The sequence below is a fragment of the Podarcis pityusensis genome (assembly GCF_964106645.2).
Source record: "Podarcis pityusensis genome assembly, chromosome: 5".
Classification (NCBI taxonomy): domain Eukaryota; kingdom Metazoa; phylum Chordata; class Lepidosauria; order Squamata; family Lacertidae; genus Podarcis; species Podarcis pityusensis.
Genome location: NC_138032.1, coordinates 2104740 through 2126620, shown reverse-complemented (window position 1 = coordinate 2126620; position 21881 = coordinate 2104740). Strand labels below are relative to the sequence as shown.

Genomic DNA, 21881 nt, shown 5'->3' with positions numbered 1-21881 from the left:
CTAGCGGCCGCATTCTGGATTAGTTGCAGTTTCCGGGTCACCTTCTAAGGTAGCCCCACGTAGAGCGCATCGTAGAAGTCCAAGCGGGAGATAACCAGAGCATGCACCACTCTGGCGAAACAGTCTGTGGGCAGGTAAGATCTCAGCCTGCGTACCAGATGGGGCTGGTAGACAGCTGCCCTGGACACAGAATTGACCTGCGCCTCCAGTTGTGAGTCCAAAATGACTCCCAGGCTGCGCACCTGGTCCTTCAGGGGCACAGTTACCCCATTCAGGACCAGGGAGTCCCCCACACCTGCTCACCCCCTGTCCCTCAAGAATAGCACTTCTGTCTTGTCAGGATTCAACCTCAATCTGTTAGCCACCATCCATCCTCCAACCGCCTCCAGGCACTCACATTTGTTTCTGCTGGAATTTGTAAAGGGGATATTTTTATTTGGGAAACTGCGAACCACACAGGGAGTTTTATCTTTCTCAGTCCCAGGAGAGAATTTCCAGAAGCCAGCCCTCTCTTGGTACCTTCTGAACAAGAGTTCTGCAAGTTTGTTCAGGGCCGCTGTATGTCTGTTTTCGAGTGGTTTGGAAGACTCCCCTTGAAGCACAGGGGTTTTCCAACAGGGGAGGGAGAAGTCTCTGTGTAAGCAGAGCTGCGTTGAAATAAACGAATCCTTTCCTCTTGCTGCTGCTGACAAAATTGCTTTGTGATAATTACTGTTTTTGGCTCTTCGGGTAGGCAAAGCTAGCATTTTTAAGGCTGTTTGCTTTAAAAGCAAACAAACAAACCAACCACCAGCCACCCAGCCACTTAGTTAACAAACCTCCCCCTTTCCCCCCAAATCTCCTTGCAGGCATCCAACTGCAGTAGGCACATAGCAAAACTAGACGAGTCGTGCAGTTAGGTAATTCTAGGCCCTGGACTCCGTGGTCTCACTGGGTTCTCTTCTACAGATGATAATGTGTGTTGCTTCTTTGCTTGGAAGTCCCTGCTATATTTGGGGCTCCATTGATGGCACCGCTAGGCTTCTGCAGGGATTTCAGAAATGTGAAGCTGTGAATCCTCTCTCTTTGAATAACGCAGAGACCAAGACTCTTGTAGAAGGCTGGAATGAATGCAACGGAGAGCTGTGTGTGAACACGAACACACACCTGCGCACTCAGTATTTCTACTTTCCTGAAGTTCTTTCCAAGTACTTCTCCTAATTCCCCTTTTTTAAAACAACAACAACAAACAAACAAACAACTAGTGTTTTCTGGATGCAAAAGCCTTCAAGGTTCCTCCAAGGTCTCTTATCAGGACATAAGAAGAGCCTACTGGATCAGGCCAATGGCCCATCTAGTCCAGCATCCTGTTGCCTGTGGGAAACCTGCAAGCAGGACATCCCCACAAGAGCAGCTCTCCCTTCCTGCAATCCCCATTAAGGGAGTTCGAATAATATGTATTCATTTTTGCAACTCACATTGCACAGGAAATGTTATGGCTTATCCACACTTCCAGCTGCCCCACTGCTTCTCTCCAGGGAAACCTAATCTCCAGTGCTGAATCGGAACAAACAGCAATTGGGTTTTCTGTGGATGTCTGTTCCAATTTAGCACTAAAGAGCGGGTTTTCTGGGGCAAAGGCAAAACTGCTTGGGCCCGTGCTTCCTAGGCATGGGACAAATGGGAGTGTGGCCGAGCCCTTAGTCCTGCCCAGGGGACATTGCCTCAGGAGGTCAGTGTGGCTGTGTGCTGGTCCCGTGGGCTGAGAGGCGAGGTCCGAGTCCAGTCCGAGGTCGAAGGTGCAGCATGGAGGCAGTCCGTAGAAGCTGAAGCTGGGTGCAGGGCAGGGAGTCGGTTGAGGTCTGGAGCTCTGTCAGGAAAGCGGGACAGGGTTCAGGCAGGAGCTGACAACCAGCAACATTGCTCGCGCAACTTGGGACTGGGGCTGGCTGGCTTTTATCTGCCCCGAGGCATAGGGCGGCCCCAATCCTCTGGTGACTTGCCTCTCCTGGCCTGGAGGTGAGCCCTTCTCCTGCGGGAACTTAGTTCCCTCTGCCTCTCTGCCCTGAGCCTCAGAGGCTGGAGGGTCACCGGACCCAGAGGCAACCTCAGCTTCCCCTGACGGGGCTGAGAGTGGAGCACCTGCAGGCAATGGGTCCTCCCTCACCTCAGGAGCCAGAGCAGACTCAGCTAATGCCTGCACCTGAGGACCCAGCACAGGTGAGGACCCTTCAGGCTCAAGCCCCAGCCCCGGCTCAGCTGGTTCTGGAGGCGGGGAATCATGTGCAGGCTGGGATCCCTCAGGTTCAGCATCCGAATCCCAGGCCATCGCAGGCTGCCTGCTCTGTGCAAATGCCACTGCTTGTCAGCAGGGTTAGAAAACCAAGATATGAAAGCTAGGAGCTTAATGGTACATTAAGCCTAGGTTATGGGTGTAACAATGGAATGTCTAGGCATGCTTTTTTAATAACAAGAATACAAAGCTGAAAAGGAATGAACTGCAGCTAAAAAATTATGTTCATTTTTCGCATGGTCTGGTCCTTCCCCTGCCCACCCCCCTAATGTTCTTAAGAGGGTCTCTTCTCCAGTCTTCAAAGAGTAGCCGGAAGTGGGGAGGCAGAAAAAGGTCCTCCTTTCCTCCCACTCTGCAGTTTTAATCTCAAATCTTAGGTGCCGCACTGCGCCCAAAGCTCAGAAACTGCTCGCGCTAATTAAAATCCCAGTCTCAAAATGCGCCTAGAACAACAGGAGTTTCGAATGCTGCTTGTCAGGTTTCAAAATTTTGGGACGTGAGTGTTGCACCTGTGTCTTGCCCGCTAGAGTGGATTTTGCCTGCTTTTTCTTTTGCCTGCTTTTCCTTCTGTGCATGGTTTTCTGACTTCTCTTTGCGTCAAATACCTTCATGATCTCAGTGACTGAACCAGACTATTTTCCTCAACTGAATGCACAGGACTGAGCTCCTGCAACACGAATGTTCAGGGGAGGGCAAGGAGCACGGACTCGGGTGCTACTTCCATCCCAACACCTTTAGTTAAAGATGGGTGGCTTCCCATCAAACCTTGAAAGCTTTTTCAGACGCTGCCGTTTGAAGCCAGCTGAACAAAGTTGCAAAGGATTCTCTCTGGAGTTCTGCCATTGCCCTGCAGGTGCTCAGCGAGGAGAGACTTATACCTCCTTTTAAAACAGCCCACCAACAACACTGGGCTTCCTTTAATATGCATCCAATTCTCCCCCCTCCCCGCTTTGCTCACGTTCAGTCCATTAGGGATGGTTTCAGCTGGTGCAATAGAAAAAAGAGCCTTGAAGCAACTGCAGAGGCCTTGCAGGCTCACATTGCAAACCCAGATGTCTGCAAGAGTCCCACGTCTGCACTCTGCTTGTGCCACTGAGCTGCTTTCTGCCAGAATAGGCCAGACTGCACCACTGGGTCTTCGCCATTCAGAGCCTGCTGCCACCCCAAACCGTTTAGTTTGGCATTGCAGCCTGCCAAGTGCTTTGACCCCACTATGACCCCACCCACCATTTTGCAAGTCCCAGGCAAGCAGCAAAACTGGGCTGGGCTAGTGTCTTGGTAGACACGGTCTTTACGAGAGTCTCTAAGTCTTAAAGCCACCCCACCCCTTGGAAAACCACACCATCAACAAGGAACTGTGCATCCCTTGTTAAATATTGCAGGGCATGAGGGACATCGCCAAATAAATACTCCCAAGCTGTGCCAGACCTGCTCAGTAGTGACTTTGGACATAATTGAAACAAATAGATTTGCTGTACTGAGGTGGACTTAGAAACCAGATTTCTGCCAGCATCTCCCACATCTGGGATAACGCCTCTATTCTAGAATTTCCCCACCTCAAGTCTCAGAATGTTCTGTTTTGGTTTATCCAATACTTGATCCATGTTTCACATGCGGGTTGCATGTGGACAGGAATTTATGCAGAAATTAATCAGCTATATCCCCTGATAGCCACAGAACAAAAGGGGTTTCTGGTTCTCACAGCAACCTGGCATTTTCTCTGCAGGAATCCTTTCGGAAACATCCCCCTGTGGTTTCAGACTGGAGCGATACAGCTTCTGCACTGCATGCAGAATGTCCCAGGTCAATCTCTAATGGCCCCTCCGGGTGGGCCTGGGAATTGCCCCCCCCCCATCTGAAATCCCAGAGAGCCACTCCCAGTCAGAGTCAGGGCCAGATTTAGGTTTGATGAGGCCTTAACTTACTGAAGGTTATGGGGCCGTTTATATGTCCAGCTGTCCTTTGTCAACAACAAATTGTCACTGTTTTTTTGTGTTGAATAAATTCTAGACAGTAATTTATGGACCTCATAGGTATCTCAAGCCATTTGCACATGTTGCCCTGCAACCAATCCATGCAGAATGTAGGGACCATATATATAGAAAGGAGCAATCCAGGGATATTTGAGGGAGCAGGCGAGCAGGCGGAGCCCATAACTTACATCATAGGAGCCAACGCAACACAAAACACTGTTGCAGCATGTAGGTTTTATTGTATTTGTTTTTTATCTTATATTTTGGAAATGTACATCCAGGTTTTATTTCCTTTAAATTTGGGGGGGGGGGCAAGAGAGTGGGGTCCTAAGCTATAGCTTGTTTAGCTTATACGTAAATCTGGCACTGGTCAGAGTAACCAATACTGACCTGGATGGACCAGTGATCTGATTTGGAATAAGACATATTCCTGTGCTCCTAAGATCTGCTCTTTCTCTCTGACCCCATGTTCTGCCACAGTCTTTTCTTCCCTCCTCCTATTCCTCCGGGTTCTGATCATGAAGGTATTTCTCTTTGCGGCTGCTCACACTTGGTGATGGTTCTTTGATCTCCTCTCCTCTCTCTGGTTCCTTCCCCGCAGCCTCCTCTCAGCGTGCTTCAGGAGCGAGCTTTCGGAAACGAGGAGGGAGCCCCCCAAAAGAAGCGACGCCATTCTCAGACATTCCAGCCCCACAAACCCTTCTTCCGTCTACTCATAGACCAAAGCGGGGAGGCTGTTTTTGTGTGTGCGCAGAGGTTTTGTCCAGCTCCCTTGTTGCAAGGGGGGGATGGGAGGAAAAGGGGGGGCTTTAACTGAGTAAAATGGCTTGATTGAAACTGGGCAGGCAGCAAACCGCTGCAAAGGGATCAAGCTTTTGCAGGAACAGCAGCTACCCTAGCTGCGGACATAGCCATTTCCAGGTCTGGTACCACCTTGTCTTCTTCCTGCATTGTAAAATGTGGTGCTTCTGTTTTCACCCCTCGGCCTTCGAATGATTTCTTTTGAGCAGGTCTCAGTCTACAAGCATATCTTAAAGATGTGTGTTTACTTGCTAAGACAGAAGCGCAACTTACGGCCTTGAGAACTTTTGATTGTAAATCTGTAAAGTGCTTTTGATGCTGGTCAGAGACTAGTAATGTGTATAGATTTGAGATGCCCTGTCCCTGCTGGGCAGACGGACGAGACGAGCACATTGTGGATCAGATGAAACTGTTTATTTCCTATGGAGTTGGTGTTGCATTTGTACGCCGCCACTCACAACATTTCTACCTTTGTTTGCAAAAGAGATCACACAGGAACCTCTTAAGTGAGTGGGGAAATTGCTTGGCTTTTGCTGCTGTAAATCAGGCGCTCAGCTCCAAAGTTCCTGTTTTGTTCCCATTTTGTCTTCACTGCAAGGAATTGCCTCAAGTTTGTAGCAAATGATGGAACACAGCCTTACCTGCAGTTATTCACAGTCCAGCAAATTCAGCAGGCTTATGATGCTGGTGGTGGTTCGCCAGCCCAGAAATCAAGAGGGGCAGATGCATTTCATTGGTTAACCTTTTGTGGAGGGAAGGGGCATGTGGGTATTGAGACATCGCTTTGGGATCTGCTGTTCTTCCATATTTTAAGAAAAACTATGCAGCCTCATTGAGATTCTGTTTTTCCCCTTTTTCTTTTTTCGTTTGCTCTGTGATTTAATCAATGCCCATTTGAACTGTCTGGAGTTAAAACAAAGCACAACAGAGGAGTGAACCCTTAGCAGATTGGTGCCACTCATGAAACAAACAAGTTCAGGTATTTTAGGATCCCGAAATCTGGACCGCGAGAATTTTGTCAGCATCCAGGCAGAGATGCAAACATTACTGAGTATTGAGACTGGCTATCAGTACTCACTGGTTGATATCCAACTAATTTGCAGAGTAGACCTGCTGAAACCAATAGTCTTAAGATACTACGCATTCTCTTCAGGGACCAGACCCCATAATAGAAATTGTGGTTATTTTCACCACTAGATCTCAGAGGAAAGAACAGAAATTTACCCCATGAATATCTCCTGGTGCAAAATCGATGTTGACTTGCGATTTTGGCTTACTGCAATCAATAATAATAATAATAATAAAGGGAGTCATTTCTGAGTTTTGCACAGTTACACAAATACATAACATGAACTTGAGTTCCAGATGTTCCATCAGCCCCAGCCAGAATAGTCCAAAACATCTGGTGGGCACCAGGTTGGCAAAGGCCAGCTATAGGTTCACCTGCGATTCAGACCATCTGCTTAAATAGCCAGTGAAGTACATGAGCCATACTGGTGGGCGCAATTGCCTGTGTGCTTAATGCATACATTAGATTTTTGTAGAAACACAAGCGACACCTCATGTTTTCTCCATAATCGATCAGTCCAAACCTCAGTGTGTTGTGGTTTCTTCCAGGTGTGTGTGTGTGTGTGTCAGTTATGCTGATTCAATGTGGTCCACCTCGACAAGCCGTGCAGGGATTGTGGTGGTCACCATACTGACCCTGTTGGTGCATTGGGAGTGCAGGCAGGTAGCCCAGCTGAAGCTAAGCAGCTAAGGACCTGACTAGCAAACCCAAAGGAGCGCCATGTCTGCTTTGTGAGGAAGAGCAGGAAACTCTCGTAAAACTGAAGCGGAAGGGGGCCAGGTGGCACGTCCTAGTGAGAAGGGTTGGGTGGGGTTGGATGAGCAAGCTGCAGAAGATCTTGGGGCCTCCTCCTTTTTCTGCTTCGTGCTTCCTGCCCTTCTGGTTTGCACCTAAATCTTGTGACAACAGAGTGTGGGAAAGTGTCATGTGGGCACAGCCTGGCATAGAACCCAGAAAGTAGAAGTAGGTCACTTGGCTTCTGCCTCTGTTTACAAGAAATGGCTCTGTGCTGTGCTAAGTCGGCCTGTTCTGTGGAGGTGAGGAGAGCCTCCTTCTGAGTGCTCCTTCTGCCCACCACTCCTCGTGCCACTGGCATGCCCGCCTCATCCTGGAGCCAGCTCCCAAGCACCCCCAGCCCACCCCACAGACCCTCCTGCATCTTCCAGCCAGCAGTTCCAAGAGGCAAGACGTGCAGTTGGTTAATTGACCTCATTAGGCCCTAGGAATGGGAAAGTGCAATGAGTTGGCTCGGGGTTCAAAGCGATTCCAAGGTGTAATCTTCCTTGGGATTCATTAAGCATCATTTGATGTGGCTTGGGCTCTGCGTTCCAAATGATGTTTTGGGAAAGGAACTCTGGGAAGAACTTTCTTTCCGTAAGAGCTGTTTGACGGCAGAGCAGGCTCCCTCGGGAGGTGGTGGACTCTCCTTCCTTGGAGGTTTGAAAGCAGAGGTTGGGTGGTCATCTGTCCTGGATGCTTTAGCCACGATTCCTGCATTGCGGGGGGTTGGACTGGATGACCCCAGGGGGTCCCTCCCAACTACAGTTCTATGAGATGAACCCCATTCACTGGGAAACCACACACATCCTCTGGTCAGCCATGAAAAAGGTTTCACCCTGAGCAATATTCCTTTCACTCTTATCATCTTACTCTTCTTAATTTGTGGTGCTGGTTTTCAATAAACTTTTGCATCTTGATTTTAACTGGAGTGGCCTCCTGTCCCTTTGTCTCTCTTTTTTATCTTTTCCTTCTCCTCTCACAACAAATGAATGTGCTGTCCTTTCTGCTCTCATCACTCACTCTCCTCTCCTTCAAACACGCCCTCGTCTGACTTTACCAGCTCCCAAAAGCACCTTTTGTGTCTTGCCAAGTTTTAGACCAGGTCTGTGCAAACAATTCCATATCGGTTCGTTTTCCCTCTCAATATGGGTAGCGTGAAGATGGAGAAGGACTTAGTCGGGAGGAAATGCTAATAGGAATTGGGGAGGTGCAATTCAATTTCCATTTACAGGGGATCTTACCTAGCTTTCATTTTCTGCAAACCGAAGCACAGTTATCCTTTGAAACGTACATTTCTCTGAATTTTGCAGGGCGTTAAAAGGCTGGCGAATTTTCATGACAGCGTTTAAAATAACAATAATGCACAAAGTGATGTGAAGCTGAATTTAAGATTGCCAAAAAGAGAGAAAATCAGGAATGGACAGATCTGCCCAGCCCTGCTCACTAGTCACAAACACACACATAGCTTCGCTCTTCACCCCAGAAGGGGATCAAGCCTTTGCAAACAGGCTCAAGCAAGGGTTTTGCATGCATTCAGTGTGCACCTTGACTTAAGGACCCAGGAACTTACCTGGACTAATAGTGGGAGGCGGTGATGGGTGCACCCTAGACCCCAGTGGAACTTCTCTTTGAAAGGGACTGCCAAACCCTTAATCTCTGGTGGGAAATGGTTACTGCATCCATCATTTCCAAGGAGTCTTCCAGGGAGGGTATCAAAGGCCTCTCTCACTCCACTGGTTTGGAGACAGGCAGAATCAGTTTCCTACTAATGACTCTGGGTTCCTTCTCTAGTCCCAGTTCCTGTTAGGGAAAATGTTCTCTAGTGAGAGCTGGGGAGGGCCTACTGTCTCTGCCTCCTTACCATACCCTGAGGCAAACTTCTGGGAACTTGGAAAAGGGGGAGTCGTGTCAGATACACTGGCTCCCAGTACGTTTCAAAGCACAATTCAAAGTGTTGGTGTTGACCTTTAAAGCCCTAAACGGCCTCAGTCCAGTATATCTGAAAGAGCGTCTCCACCCCTGTCGTTCTGCCCGGACACTGAGATCCAGCACCGAGGGCCTTCTGGCAGTTCCCTCCCTGCGAAAAGCCAAGTTACAGGGAACCAGGCAGAGGGCCTTCTTGGTAGTGGCACCTGCCCTGTGGAACACCCTCCCACAAGATGTCAAAGAGAACAACATCTACCAGACTTTTAGAAGACATCTGAAGGCAGACCTGTTTAGGGAAGCTTTTAATGTTTGACGCACTATTGTATTTTAATATTCTGTTGGAAGCTGCCCAGAGTGGCTGGGGAAACCCAGCCAGATGGGTGCGGTATAAATAATAAATAATAATTATTATTATATAGCTCACAGGTTTCAAGTTTCTTCCGCACACCCTTAGGGGAGATGGAGGACCCCCATGGCAGAAAGGAGCATGGGGCAAAATACGCCAGATGACCGTTCTGTCATCCAGCCTTCTGAATGATCTTAGAGGACAGGATTCTGGGAAGCCCTTCTGTAGATTCCAGGGTGGGGATGGAGCAAGGAATGTAATCTTGTGAGCAATCTGACTGCTCCTCTCCGCTGTGAATGTTGGATTCCGCTGTTCTTCTTAAGCGAATACACAGAGGAAAGCACCTCCAGAGTCTCTGTGAATACAGCATTAAGAGCATGAGAAGACCCCGCTGGATGAGGCCAGTGTCCCGTCTAGTCCAGCATCATGTTCTCACCAGGGCCAAGCAGATGCCCCAAAGGGAAACCCGCAAGCAGGATTCGAACACAAGTCCTCTCCCTTCCTGCAGTTTCCAGCAACTGGGATTCAGAAGCATTGCTGTCCCTGACTGGGGAAGCAGAGCAGAGCCAGGATTGCTAGTAGAAATCCATTGCCTCCACGAATTTGCCTAATCCTCTTTCAAAGTCATCTAGGTTGGTGGCCTTCACTCGTGCAGGAGTGAGTTCCACAGTTTGACTCTTCTTTCTGTCCTTTCTTTCACCTGTCCCAAAGATCCCCGCAAGCAGGATTCGAACACAAGTCCTCTCCCTTCCTGCAGTTTCCAGCAACTGGGGTTCAGAAGCATTGCTACCTCAGACTGGGGAAGCAGAGCAGAGCCAGGCTGGCTAGTAGAAATCCATGGCCTCCAAAATTTGCCTAATCCTCTGTCAAAGTCATCTCGGTTGGTGGCCATCACTGCCCCGTGCAAGAGAGTGAATTCCACAGTTTGACTCTTCCCTGTGTGAGGAAGTCCTTTTTTTCACCTGTCCTAAAGATCCCAACCACAGTTGCCATGTCGAACAACTGAGAAGGATTTGTGGCTCTGTGCTTCTTCGAAGACATGCTTTGCTTTCAGAAGTTACCATAGTCACTTCCTGACATTTCCAAAGGTCTCAGGTAGCAGAGCTCTTAGGGACACGGGTGGCACTGTGGGTTAAACCACTGAGCCTTTTGGGCTTGCAGATCAAAAGGTCGGCGGTTCGAATCCCTGCAACAGGGTGAGCTCCCGTTGCTCGGTCCCTGCTCCTGCCAACCTAGCAGTTCGAAAGCATATCAAAGTACAAGTAGATAAATAGGTACCGCTCCAGCAGGAAGGTAAACGACATTTCCATGCGCTGCTCTGGTTCACCAGAAGCAGCTTAGTCATGCTGGCCACATGACCTGGAAAAACTGTCTGCGGAAGCAGACAGAAGCCAGCTCCCTCTACCTGTAAAACGAGATGAGCACCAGAGTCATTCACAACTGAACTTAATTGTCAGGGGTCCCTTTACCTTTAGCAGAGCTCTTGCTCATTCGAACAGTCCTCTGTGGTCGTTTCATAGCTAGGTCTTGCCTTCAGCCTTTCTGTGGGTCTCTGTGCATCTACGGCCAGATGGTCTGTGCAGCTGATGTGTCTGTATGTGCACATGCACACATGGGGGATGGGTGGCAGGAGAATGCAGGGTGCATTGGAGGAAATGGGCATGGAGGGATCCCCACAACAAGGGCCAATGGACTTCTGAGCCCAAAGCAAGCAAATCACCTGTGATTCACTCTCTGAGGCTAGAGCAACAATGCCTACGGGTCACAAGGGAACATAGTTGCCCTCCCACCAAGTAGGAAAATGGGCTGAGCAGCAGGCCTGTCCTCTGCTGTGCATTTCACGGGACATCCAATGGAGCTGGATGTTGGAAGAGTCTGGACAGATAAAACAAAGTCCTTCTTCAAGCAGCACAGAGTCGGTCCCACAGGAGGCAGTGATGGTCACCAACCTGGGTGGCTATAAAAGAGGATCAGTAAAATTCATGGAGGAGGAGAGAGCTATCAATGGCTACTAGCCGCAATGGCCATGATCTGCCCCCACAATCAGGGGCAGTAAATGTCACTGAAATTCTACTCAATGTTGATCCAGAGCAGAGGTCCTCTGGCTGGGTTGGGACGATATGGGATGGGGGGGGGCAACTCCGATCTCTTGCGGGGGTGCAATTAGTGCCAGCACCGTCCGTTAAGTGTTTGGGTGTAATCTTCGACACCTCCCTTTCCATGGAGGCGCAGATTGCAGCTATAACAAAGGCGGCATTTTTTCATCTCCACCAAGCTAAGCAGTTGGCTCCTTACCTCTCTCACCCTGACCTAGCCACTGTGATCCACGCGATGGTCACCTCCAGACTGGATTATTGTAACTCACTCTACGTGGGGCTGCCCTTGAGATTGACCCAGAAACTCCAGCGGGTGCAGAATGCCACGGTGAGGCTCCTTATGGGGTCCTCGCTGCGAGATCACATTCACCTGGTGCTATATCAGCTGCTCTGGCTCCTGGCAGAGTACAGGATCAGGTTCAAGGTGCTGGTTTAACCTTTAAAGCCCTATACGACCTAGGACCCTCGTACCTACAGGACTACCTCTCCTTGTATGTCCCACGGAGGACCTTACGGTCTTCAAACAAAAACATCTTGGAGGTCCCGGGCCACAGGGAGGTTAGGCTGGCCTCAACCAGAGCCAGGGCTTTTTCGGCTGTGGCTCCGATCTGGTGGAACACTCTGTCACAAGAGACTAGAGCCCTGCGGGACTTGACATCTTTCCGCAGGGCCTGCAAGACAGAGCTGTTCCACCAGGTCTTTGGCCAAGACGCAGTCTGACCCCCTCCTTTGGTAATCCTTCACAGAACTCCAACCCAATGGTTGCCATCAACTTGATTTGAACTGATTTTATAATGAATTAATTTTAGAATGCTGTATTATTTTACTGTTGTTAGCCGCTCTGAGCCCGGCTTCGGCTGGGGAGGGTGGGATATAAATAAAAATTTATTATTATTATTATTATTATTTTTCCAACATATAGTTAGCAGAGTAAAAAACACGTTGCAGGATTTCCCCAAAAATAGACCAGAGGCCATTGTGTTTCATCCAGCAGAGCTTTACTGCTACTGAAGGCAAATGAGCATAATGGTCACAAATCCAAAACATTCAGGATTGGCCCTGTCCATAAGAAATCCAGATGCAGCAAACTTAACTTAAACTTACAATAACTTATAATAAGACGAAACTTTAACACTATGTGCAGAACACCACATCAGAAGAGAGAGATAGAAAGAGAGACCCAGACTCCTTCTGGCCTCACTATTATAGTCAGCATGACCTTGACAGAAGAGATAACAGGACCAGGTTAAGCCAGCTGTACTCAGCTTCTCTGAAGGAATAACCCAAACATCATGAACCTTCTACTTCTTTCTTTTATGCAGAGAAGCTTCCAGAACCCTCTTGAATTAATTAGAACAGGAAAGATCTCTATGCATCAGATCAATACTTTCTGCACTAAGAAATGTGAATTGACAGTAAATGCTTCTGAACACAAGCTGCTGGGTATGCCAGGAGGGAAGCGGCCTCTTCTGCTGCAGTCCTGCTTGTGGGTTTCAAATGATGGGAATCCATTTGAGAATTACCGTAAGAACAGGAGGCTGGACTAGAAGGACCACTGGTCTGATCCTGCACTCCTCCTCTTCTTCCGTTCCAATGTTCTTCTTATGTTTTAATGGATGCACGTGCTTGTTTTCTGCTTGGAATATTGTCGCTTCGAGTCGCTGTGGCCAAAAAAAGGGCAACTAGTAAATTTAATCAAAAGCGCTAAGGTTGTAAGGTTGGCCCTTTCCCTCTCCACGTGGGCCTGACTTCTCCGCCCTTGTTTTCCAACCCTTTCTCAGGAACTCCATCCAGTCCCAGTCTTCCTATGGGTCCACCTCTCCTCCGCTTGGCAAGATGAACAGCATGAACAAGCTGCCCTCTGTCAGCCAGCTCATCAACCCACAGCAGCGAAACGCTCTGACCCCCACCTCGATGCCCGACAGCATGGGAGCCAACAGTAAGAGGCTTCTTCCCCTCGTGACCCTCCTGGAGCTGGAGCTTAGGATGACTGGGGTGGCAGAATAGTGGCCAGAGCAGAACCTCCCAAACTCTTTTGAGCCTCTTCTTCCTTGGTTCAAACAAGCCATCTCCAGTGCCTGCTACCCTACCCTGCAGAAATCCTTATCTGGAATATCTTCAAAAAACAACAACAACCAGTTAGATCTGCTTAATTTAATTAATCAATTTCGGAACCACCGGAAGAGGAGCTCGTGAGTTGACAGACCAGGCCTCCCCACCTGAAATTTGGGAAGGGTTGTTTCACAAAATGCAGGGCGCCTGGAAGATTCTGAGATGGAGTGGCTAGCTGGGCAGGGGAGAATTCAAGTCGCTTCTCATTTGAAGGTGAACCTACCTAATTTGTGGCATCCAAAAACCAAAACAGCCCTCCTGCAAAACCTGCGCTTACTTGAATTTTGCAATCCAGTTCTCCGAAAGCGGAGCTGGTGCCTAAAGAGCTTTTAACCCCTCTGCCTCGCTTGGGGGCAAGGCCCACTCAGCACATAGGCTCTGGAGGCTCATGTGGGGTCTCAGATGGCCCCACAAAATCTCACGAGAGCATCCCAGAGCTGGTGCACCCAGCAGGCCTTGGCCTCCCACCAAGCGAGATGGAGAGCTTAAAAGCTATTTTCATGCCAGTGCTCACACCAGGAGCTTTTAAGTTCTCTGCCTTCCTCAGATTTAACTTGCGCACTTTCAACCAGCCAGACCTCAACCACATATGGTTGAAACCACCTTAGTCATTTAAATGAGAGCAAGGTGAGATTGTGCTATATAAGAAAGGAGATGGGCTAGCTCAGGGGTGTGGAGGACAGGTTCCAGCTATTGGTGCCTCCGTTTTTGTAACTCTGGTCTCTCTTTCCTTGTTCCAGTTCCAATGATGGGGGCCCACATGGCAATGGCCGGCGACATGAACGGGCTCAGCCCGACCCAGACGTTGCCCCCCACCCTCTCCATGCCATCGACATCCCACTGCACCCCGCCACCTCCCTACCCAACAGACTGCAGCATTGTCAGGTGAGTGAGCTGTAGCTGTGCAGGCTTTCCACCCCCCACCCCTCAGATCACGGGTGACCAGCAGCATGCTTCTCTGTTCTGTGGGGTCCTTCGTCTGGGGCTGCTCTGTTCAAGAAGCAGTTTGCAGGTCATGTTAGACCTGCCGAGCTACTTCAGCTGGCTTGCTGCGCTGCCTTTGCCTCCCCTTGCCGTTGCCCCCAGACCTTTTCCTACCACGCACACAAGAAGGAAATGAGGCAGAGGGGATTCCGGTGAAGAATCCCATTGTTGCATGTGATGGAATCGGATAGGGTGGCGATCTCTCCATCTGGAGAACCCTGGAATAGTAGCCAAGGGTAACTCACATCAATTGCATTTGTTGCCCTGGTTTCAGGAGAAAAGAATTAGAGTTGTAGAATTAGAGGGGACTCCAAAGGTCATCTCGTCCAACCCCAGCTGTCAATTACAGCTGAAGAATCCTTGGAAGACGACCAACCTCTACCTAAAAACCTCCCATGAAGGGAGATCATAGAATTATAGAAGGGAGCCCAGGGGCATCTCTTCCACCTTCCTGCAACTCAGGAATCACAGCTCAAGAATCCCTGACAGATAACCACCCTACCTCTGCTTAAAAACCTCCAAAGAAGGGGAGTCCACCACCTTCCGAGGTCACAGAATCATAGAGCTGTAGAGTTGGAAGGGACCCCAAGGGCAACGTAGGAATCCCTGGCAGATGGCCACCCAACCATGGCTTTACAACCTCCCCTGAAGGAGGGTCCAAGATACATTGCAGCATTGAACCCTACCATTTTTATCTCCAGGGCTGGCTGCTGTGGCTCTCTAAATGCACGGCTGCCTTTGAAGACGGATCAGAAGCTGCATCTACTGCAGGATGTTGCTGCTTAGCTCCTGGTGAACATCAGGAGGACTACACTAAGCACTCAAGCAGCACCTGCGCTAGCTGCCTCTTCGCTTCCATGTCCCTTCCAAGGTGCCCTTTTGGCCAAGGTGCCCCAGTATGTGGTGCCCCTCTCCCCATGGCATAGCCTAAGAACGTCAGAAGATCAGGCCAGGGGTCCATCTAGTTCAGCATCCAGGTCTCACAGTTGCCAACCACACTTGCTGTGGAAAACCAGCATGCAGGATTTGAGCACAGGACCCCTCTCTGCTCCAGCATCAGAAGCATAACATAGGAAGAGTCCGCTGGATCAGGCCAATGACCCATCTTGCCCAGAGTCCTCTTCTCACATGGTTGCTTCCAACTGTGGAGGCAGAGCGTGGCCATCGATAGCCTTCTCCTCCCCTCTACAAATTTGTCCAATCACCTTTTAAAGCCCTCCAGGTTGGTAGCCTTCACTGCCTCCTGCGGCAGCAAGTTCCACAGATTAACTACGTGCTGCATGGAGAGGGAGCTGTTGCCTCTTCCTTCCACGAGGCTCGGGATAGCTGACTTCTGTGTCCCACTCAGGGGATATCACCTTCTTCCTCCCGGTGACCAGTTTGGGGTGGGTGGCGACGGGGGTTCCTTCCTGCTCCCACAAATCAAGGCTTTTGCGTAGCAGAGCGCCTGGTGTGGGTGACCTTCTTATCTCAACCTCTCTCTTTCTCTCTTCCTCTTTCCTCTTTCCTCTTTCCTCCTCCTCCTCCTCCTCCTCCTCCTCCTCCTCCTCCTGCAGTTTCTTAGCAAGGCTGGGCTGTTCCTCCTGCGTGGATTATTTCACGGCGCAAGGGCTGACCACCATCTATCAGATTGAACACTACTCCATGGATGTAAGTAACTGCCTCGCCCTTTCGCTGCATGGTGGGGAAAAGGGGCCTTTCTCTTGAACTCGGCACTCTGCGCTGGAGGGGAGAGGGCAAAGCTACGCTTCGGATTTAGGGGCGAGCTACATGTTACACTGCAGCTCGCCAGCCTGTGACCCAACTTTGGCAGCCCCTTCGCCATTGCAATAGTGCCCCCGGGAGAGAGGGGAGATGCAGTTGGCGAAGGGGCGTCAGAGAACGGAAGGCCCAACCCTTTCCCCTGCCAACTCTTTTCCTGCTGAACTTTCTCCCTTTCAACCACCCTCCCCATCTTCTTTTTGGCCTCTCGCTGTTCCAGACCACATAAATGGGTCCAGAACAGTGGTGTGGCGGTAAAAGCGGGGGGTTTTTTGCATGAAGGGGAGGTGGGCAGGCCCAGCTGGAAGAGCCTTGTACTGTTTGCAAGCCACAGGTCTGAAACAGACATGGTTGTCCTGACGTCTTCTGGGGTTCCTTCTGCACCTCCTCCCTCCCGCCTGAAGCCTTCTTGCTTTGCTGGGATTTTGGTGTTGCTTGCTTGGGGCTTGGCCTGTTGGGGAAGCCACCATCCTGTCGGGCTGAGGGTCTCTCCATTTCCTTACTGAATCTTCGCTTCTGAAGCTCAGTGCCGCCAAACAAGACCTGAAGAACCCTTGAGATAGTCACCAAAAGCCCCACTCACCCACCGTTAAAAGACTGTAGAAACCTGTGTAGCTTCTTTTGGCAGGAGTGGCTGATTCTCTCTCTCCTCTCCTCGCCTTCCAGGATCTGGTGAGCCTCAAAATCCCGGAGCAGTTCCGCCATGCCATTTGGAAAGGCATCATGGACCACCGGCAGATCCACGACTTCTCCTCTGCCCCCCACCTCCTGCGTACCCCCGGGGCCGCCTCCGCGGTCAGCGTGGGCCCCAGCGAGACCCGCGGGGAGCGTGTCATCGACGCCGTGCGCTTCACCCTTCGCCAGACCATCTCCTTCCCTCCCCGCGACGAGTGGAGCGACTTCAACTTCGACCTGGATGCCCGCCGCAACAAGCAGCAGCGCATCAAGGAGGAAGGGGAGTGAGGAGCCGGCCTGTGGCTCTCCCTCCGCCCCCCGCCCCACACCGATGGACCTCTGGGCTGCTCCTGCCTCTCCCTGCTACTCTGAGATGGTGCGGGGGGCTTGGAGAGGACGGGGAGGGGGGAAATGTCGTGTGCTCTTCAGCGCCAGCTGCACCTGTCCTTCCGAGCTTGCAGCCTCCACGCTTTGCCGGAAGTGCAGCTATTTTGTATTTTCTCGCAAGCCATAGCTTTCGTTTGTTGGGGAGGGGTGGGGTGGCCTTTGCGACTTCTGCTCAGCAAGGACTGCATGTTGTAAGACGTGGTGGGTGTCTGGAGAAACGCAGATTCCCCCAGTTGTGGCACTTGACCCTTTCCGCCGAACTGGACCAGCTACAGTGCGCCCCTGTGTGTGACCAGATCAGATCTCCCATGCAAACTTTTGTATGGATCCCTTTCTGTGTGGATCCCTTTCCTGGGTGCTTGTTTTGAGGGTTTTAAGGATTCAATGCCTTTGGGGAGGCCTCTCATCTGTGACAGCATTGCCTAGTGGTTGGAGTTTGATGATTTCCAACTTTGAATTATGACGGCTTAACAACACTGAGGTACGGGGTACGATGTGTGTTGGACCCCACGACCAGTCTGGCCATCGCATGCTTTGCATAGCAGGTTTCCTCCTGGGCAACCTTTCAGTTTAAATTTTGCTTTTGGGGGTTAGCGATGGTTTTTCGGCGAGGGTAGTCCACTTCATTCCTTCACCCCCGCCGATTCTTCCTTCAGCAGCAAATGCAAAGAAACTCTTGACCAGGAACCCAGACTGCTAATTCCTTAACAGATTCCCTTTGAGATCACCAAATATGCCCACCCGCCCCCCATTATATCTGGGCTTGCGAAATCTCCCCTTGAAGCAAGCACGTAAATACGGGGAGAGTTGCCACTGTGTCAGATTTCACTTACCATTTCAACAAGTGGGTTATTTGAGGAAGATCTTGGATTTTTCTTAACTCCTGACCTGGGTTTCATGAATCGCCTTGCCGCATACATGCACTCAGGGTGGCTTCTGTGGCTGGATTCCAGCAGATCTGTATTTTCCCTTCTTTCCTTCCTTTCTCCCCACCTGCCTTTCAGGAAAACTAGTTCCTGGGCCATCTGCTGTAAACTGACTGCACTAGACAAGGAACGCTAGAGACCATGAACGCCCAATGGGGCAGATCTTCCTGGTGTTTTCATGCCTGTTTACTATTCTGTCATCTCATTCTACCATGCAAGTCTTTCCCTGAGCTACTTTCCCTCTCCTCAACACATCCTCGGGCTACAAATTTCTACTGACAAACTCACTACTGTCAAGTAAGCTCTGACTTCTTGCAGATATGGTCCTCTCATGCCTAGAATGCAGTCAAAGTACATTTTTCATGTAAACATTGTAAGTACAATTTTGTTTTATGTATAATTTTGTCATGTACTTGGTCAATCATTTATTGAGGGGTGGTTTTTTGATAAAAAAATGTATTTCTCTTTGGGGTTTGGGGCTTTTCAGAACCACATTTTGTTTGCATTTTTTATTTTTTTATTTTTTAAAGAAACAAACAAACCACACCATTTTATGGGAAAGGCTTATATCTGTGTAATGACTTTCAAAGTGTTTGTGATATTGACCTTAATGAATCACGATTACAGAGAGAGGGGAGAGTGATTGCAAAAAACCCTCTCTCGGGGGGAGGTGGGGGGGAGACACCGAGGGTTGACTTCAAGAGTCCTAGATTTCAAAATAAGTTCCTTTGCTCAGTTTGAGTGGTACACATCCACAAGTTCTCCGTGACTTGCAATAAGTATTAATTGGATGAAAAGCACTCTGTTGTCAATATCATTGTAAATAAAAACAGATTACAAAAGCAAGGTTGATGGTTTCTGGCATTCAAAACGGCCGCAGGAGTCTTTCATTGCGGGTCACAACAGCAAAGTCATGTGCATTGGTCAAGTCAGTTGACCAATGAAGTCAGTTCAGATGAAGGACATGGCTGCCCTAGAAAACAGACTGGTTCCTCTGCATGGCCGAGGACTCTGGGGGCGCTAATAATAATAATAATAATAATAATAATAATAATAATTTATTTATACCCTGCCCATCTGGCTGAGTTTCCCCAGCCACTCTGGGCGGCTCCCAATCAAGTATTAAAAACAGTACAGCGTTAAATGTTAAAAACGTCCCTGAACAGGGCTGCCTTCAGATGTCCTTTAAAGATAGGATAGCTACTTATTTCCTTCACATCTGAAGGGAGGGTGTTCCACAGGGCGGGCGCCACTACCGAGAAGGCCCTCTGTCTGGTTCCCTGTAGCCTCACTTCTTGCAATGAGGGAACTGCCAGAAGGCCCTCGGAGCTGGACCTCAGTGTCCAGGCTGAACGATGGAGATGGAGACACTCCTTCAGGTATACAGGACCGAGGCCGTTTAGGGCTTTAAAGGTCAGCACCAACACTTTGAATTGTGCTCGGAAACGTACTGGGAGCCAATGCAGATCTCTCAGAACTGGTGTTATGTGGTCCCGGCTGCCACTCCCAGTCACCAGTCTAGCTGCCGCATTCTGGATTAATTGCACTCCCACCCAGGAATTTGCAAGGCATCGTGAGGACAAATGCCCCATTAGTGCAATGATTTTTCCTTGCAAAGAGGAACAGGCTGCCCATCTCCTCCTCTTGCACCCTCCCCCTAAATATTTCCCCAGTCCTGCAGGCCAGATTTGCAGACACCATGAAGCACATGCCGAGAGAGGGAAGCAGAGGGAGTCTTGTTGATAGCACAGAACTTGGTGCTTCCCAGTTTGTGGGCAGGAGTACAGCCCTGTGAGAGTTTGAAGGGCACCTGGACAAGAGAAGCTGCCATGCCAGCTACATCCATAACTCATGAACATAGTGCAAGGCTTTCATGCAACATAGTTTCACCACCACCACTTGTTTTCTGCCAATGAATGGGAAGCGCTGACATCCAGGAGTAAGGATGCTTTGGGATCTACTGAGACAGTCCACACTATGGGAGCAGTTCAATTTGTGGGAATGTTGTGGGTAGCAGGAGAGGATATATTGATTAAATATTATCCTTCCTAACTCACGCTACTGAGTTTATTCATACAGCAGAGTACATCCCCCCTTTTACACAGCAGGAAGCTAGTTGCAGATTCATTAGAAACTCTTAAGTTCTATTATTCCTGGTAAGACCCCTTTGAGTCCCTCCTAAAAGAATAAAGACCTAAGAAGCTTCTTTTTTAAAAAATAAAAATTGTCCAGTAGCACCTTAAAAAGGTAAAGGGACCCCTGACCGTTAGGTCCAGTCGTGACCAACTCTGGGGTTGCGGCACTCATCTCGCTTTACTGGCTGAGGGAGCCGGCGTACAGCTTTCGGGTGAAGTGGCCAGCATGACTAAGCCGCTTTGGGCAAACCAGAGCAGTGCACAGAAATGCCATTTACCTTCCCGCTGGAGCGGTACCTGTTTATCTACTTGCACTTTGACGTGCTTTTGAACTGCTAGGTTGGCAGGAGCAGGGACCAAGCAACGGGAGCTCACCCCGTCGCGGGGATTCGAACCGCCGATCTTCTGATCGGCAAGTCCTAGGGTCTGTGGTTTAACCCACAGCACCACCCGCATCCCAGTAGTACCTTAGAGACCAACTAAGTTTGTTCTGGGTAGTTGGTCTCTAGTGTGCTACTGGACAATTTTTTAAATTTTTTATTTATTTATTTCAACTGCATCAGACCAACATGGCTCCCTACCTGAATCTTCTTTTAAAAGTTTAACAAGAAGTTTACTCACATTCAGTTCACGATTGGATCCCTGAAGGCAGGCTTTAGCTTGCAGTTACAGATACAGTGTGGCTGACATCCTTGTAAGGATGGGCCTATGTGCTGCTGGCAGAGAGCCAGCAGTTCAGTTCAAGGGAAGAAAAGGCGTCAAGTGAGGAAAGTGGCTGCGTGACTGGACCTTGTTCCGATAGATTTATTGCTTTACTGTTTGGCGCCCAGCCACGCTTCCCCTGCGAGCCTCTGCAGCTTCTGTTTACGCAGTGTGGCTTTGGAGTGGTCGTAAAGCAATTAGCAGAATTACACAGCGGTGTGTTTCCAAAGATCAGTAAACAAGTTCCACACGTTTCTTCTGTCCTAATATCCCTTTATTTGCACAAACGTAGTGTATTTACAATCCATAACAGCCATCAGATTCAAGCTGCATTTTCTCTGCGTCCTTCTCTCTCGGTGCAGCGACGCAACAACCTGCTTTCGCTTTTCACTCAGCTCACAGCATCCCAAGCTGCTTTCCTCACGTCCTGGCTTACTTCCCTTGTAAGCGCCTCCTCTCAGCCTCGAGACACAGAAGGTTAACCCTTCACTACACCCAACACCCCCTCTTGTCTCACGCCTGAGGGGAGAATCGACCCTTGGTCGTCCCAAACCCAGACCGTCTCAAAACTCCCCATGTCTTTGGAAGGAGAGCGGCTTCGTGAACCCATCAGCTAGGTTCTTGACAGAGGGACAATACTTCAGTGCAACTAATCCCTCCTGAACACTCCTGCACACATTCTGAAAGCGAATGTCTAGGAAGTTCAACTGGCTGGACCAACATCCCCCTGCATGTCCACTCTAGGCAAACAGGAAATGTTGTATTTGACTGCTTATGTTACATCCCACACAATTCTTAAGGTTCTTCTTGTAGCCAGAGGCCATGACAAACTTGGAACAGTAGTATTCATAAGATAATACAGAACACCCATCCATAATATAAGTCAAGATCCAGGACATGATGAGATGTTACCAGGACAAGAGAGATGTTACCAGA

At 49.5% G+C, this 21881-nt stretch overlaps 1 protein-coding gene across 6 annotated transcripts in view; it reads left to right on the top strand.

Annotated features, from left to right (window-relative positions):
• LOC308478134 (tumor protein 63) overlaps positions 1-18954 on the top strand; it is a gene marked incomplete at its 3' end in the record, with an annotated part of 96616 nt that extends 77662 nt beyond the window's left edge. For 4 of the 6 annotated variants that reach the window (XM_081007495.1, XM_081007494.1, XM_081007493.1 and 1 more), the window contains exons 9-12: positions 13045-13202; positions 14116-14260; positions 15916-16009; positions 16787-18954. In XM_081007495.1, the coding sequence (XP_080863621.1) occupies positions 13045-13202; positions 14116-14260; positions 15916-16009; positions 16787-17083 (694 nt within the window). Of the gene's footprint in view, positions 1-13044; positions 13203-14115; positions 14265-15915; positions 16010-16786 lie in introns of those variants that run through there. The other 2 variants (XM_081007496.1, XM_081007497.1) reach the window with 2 other exon arrangements.
• Between the last annotated feature and the right edge of the window lie 2927 nt (positions 18955-21881).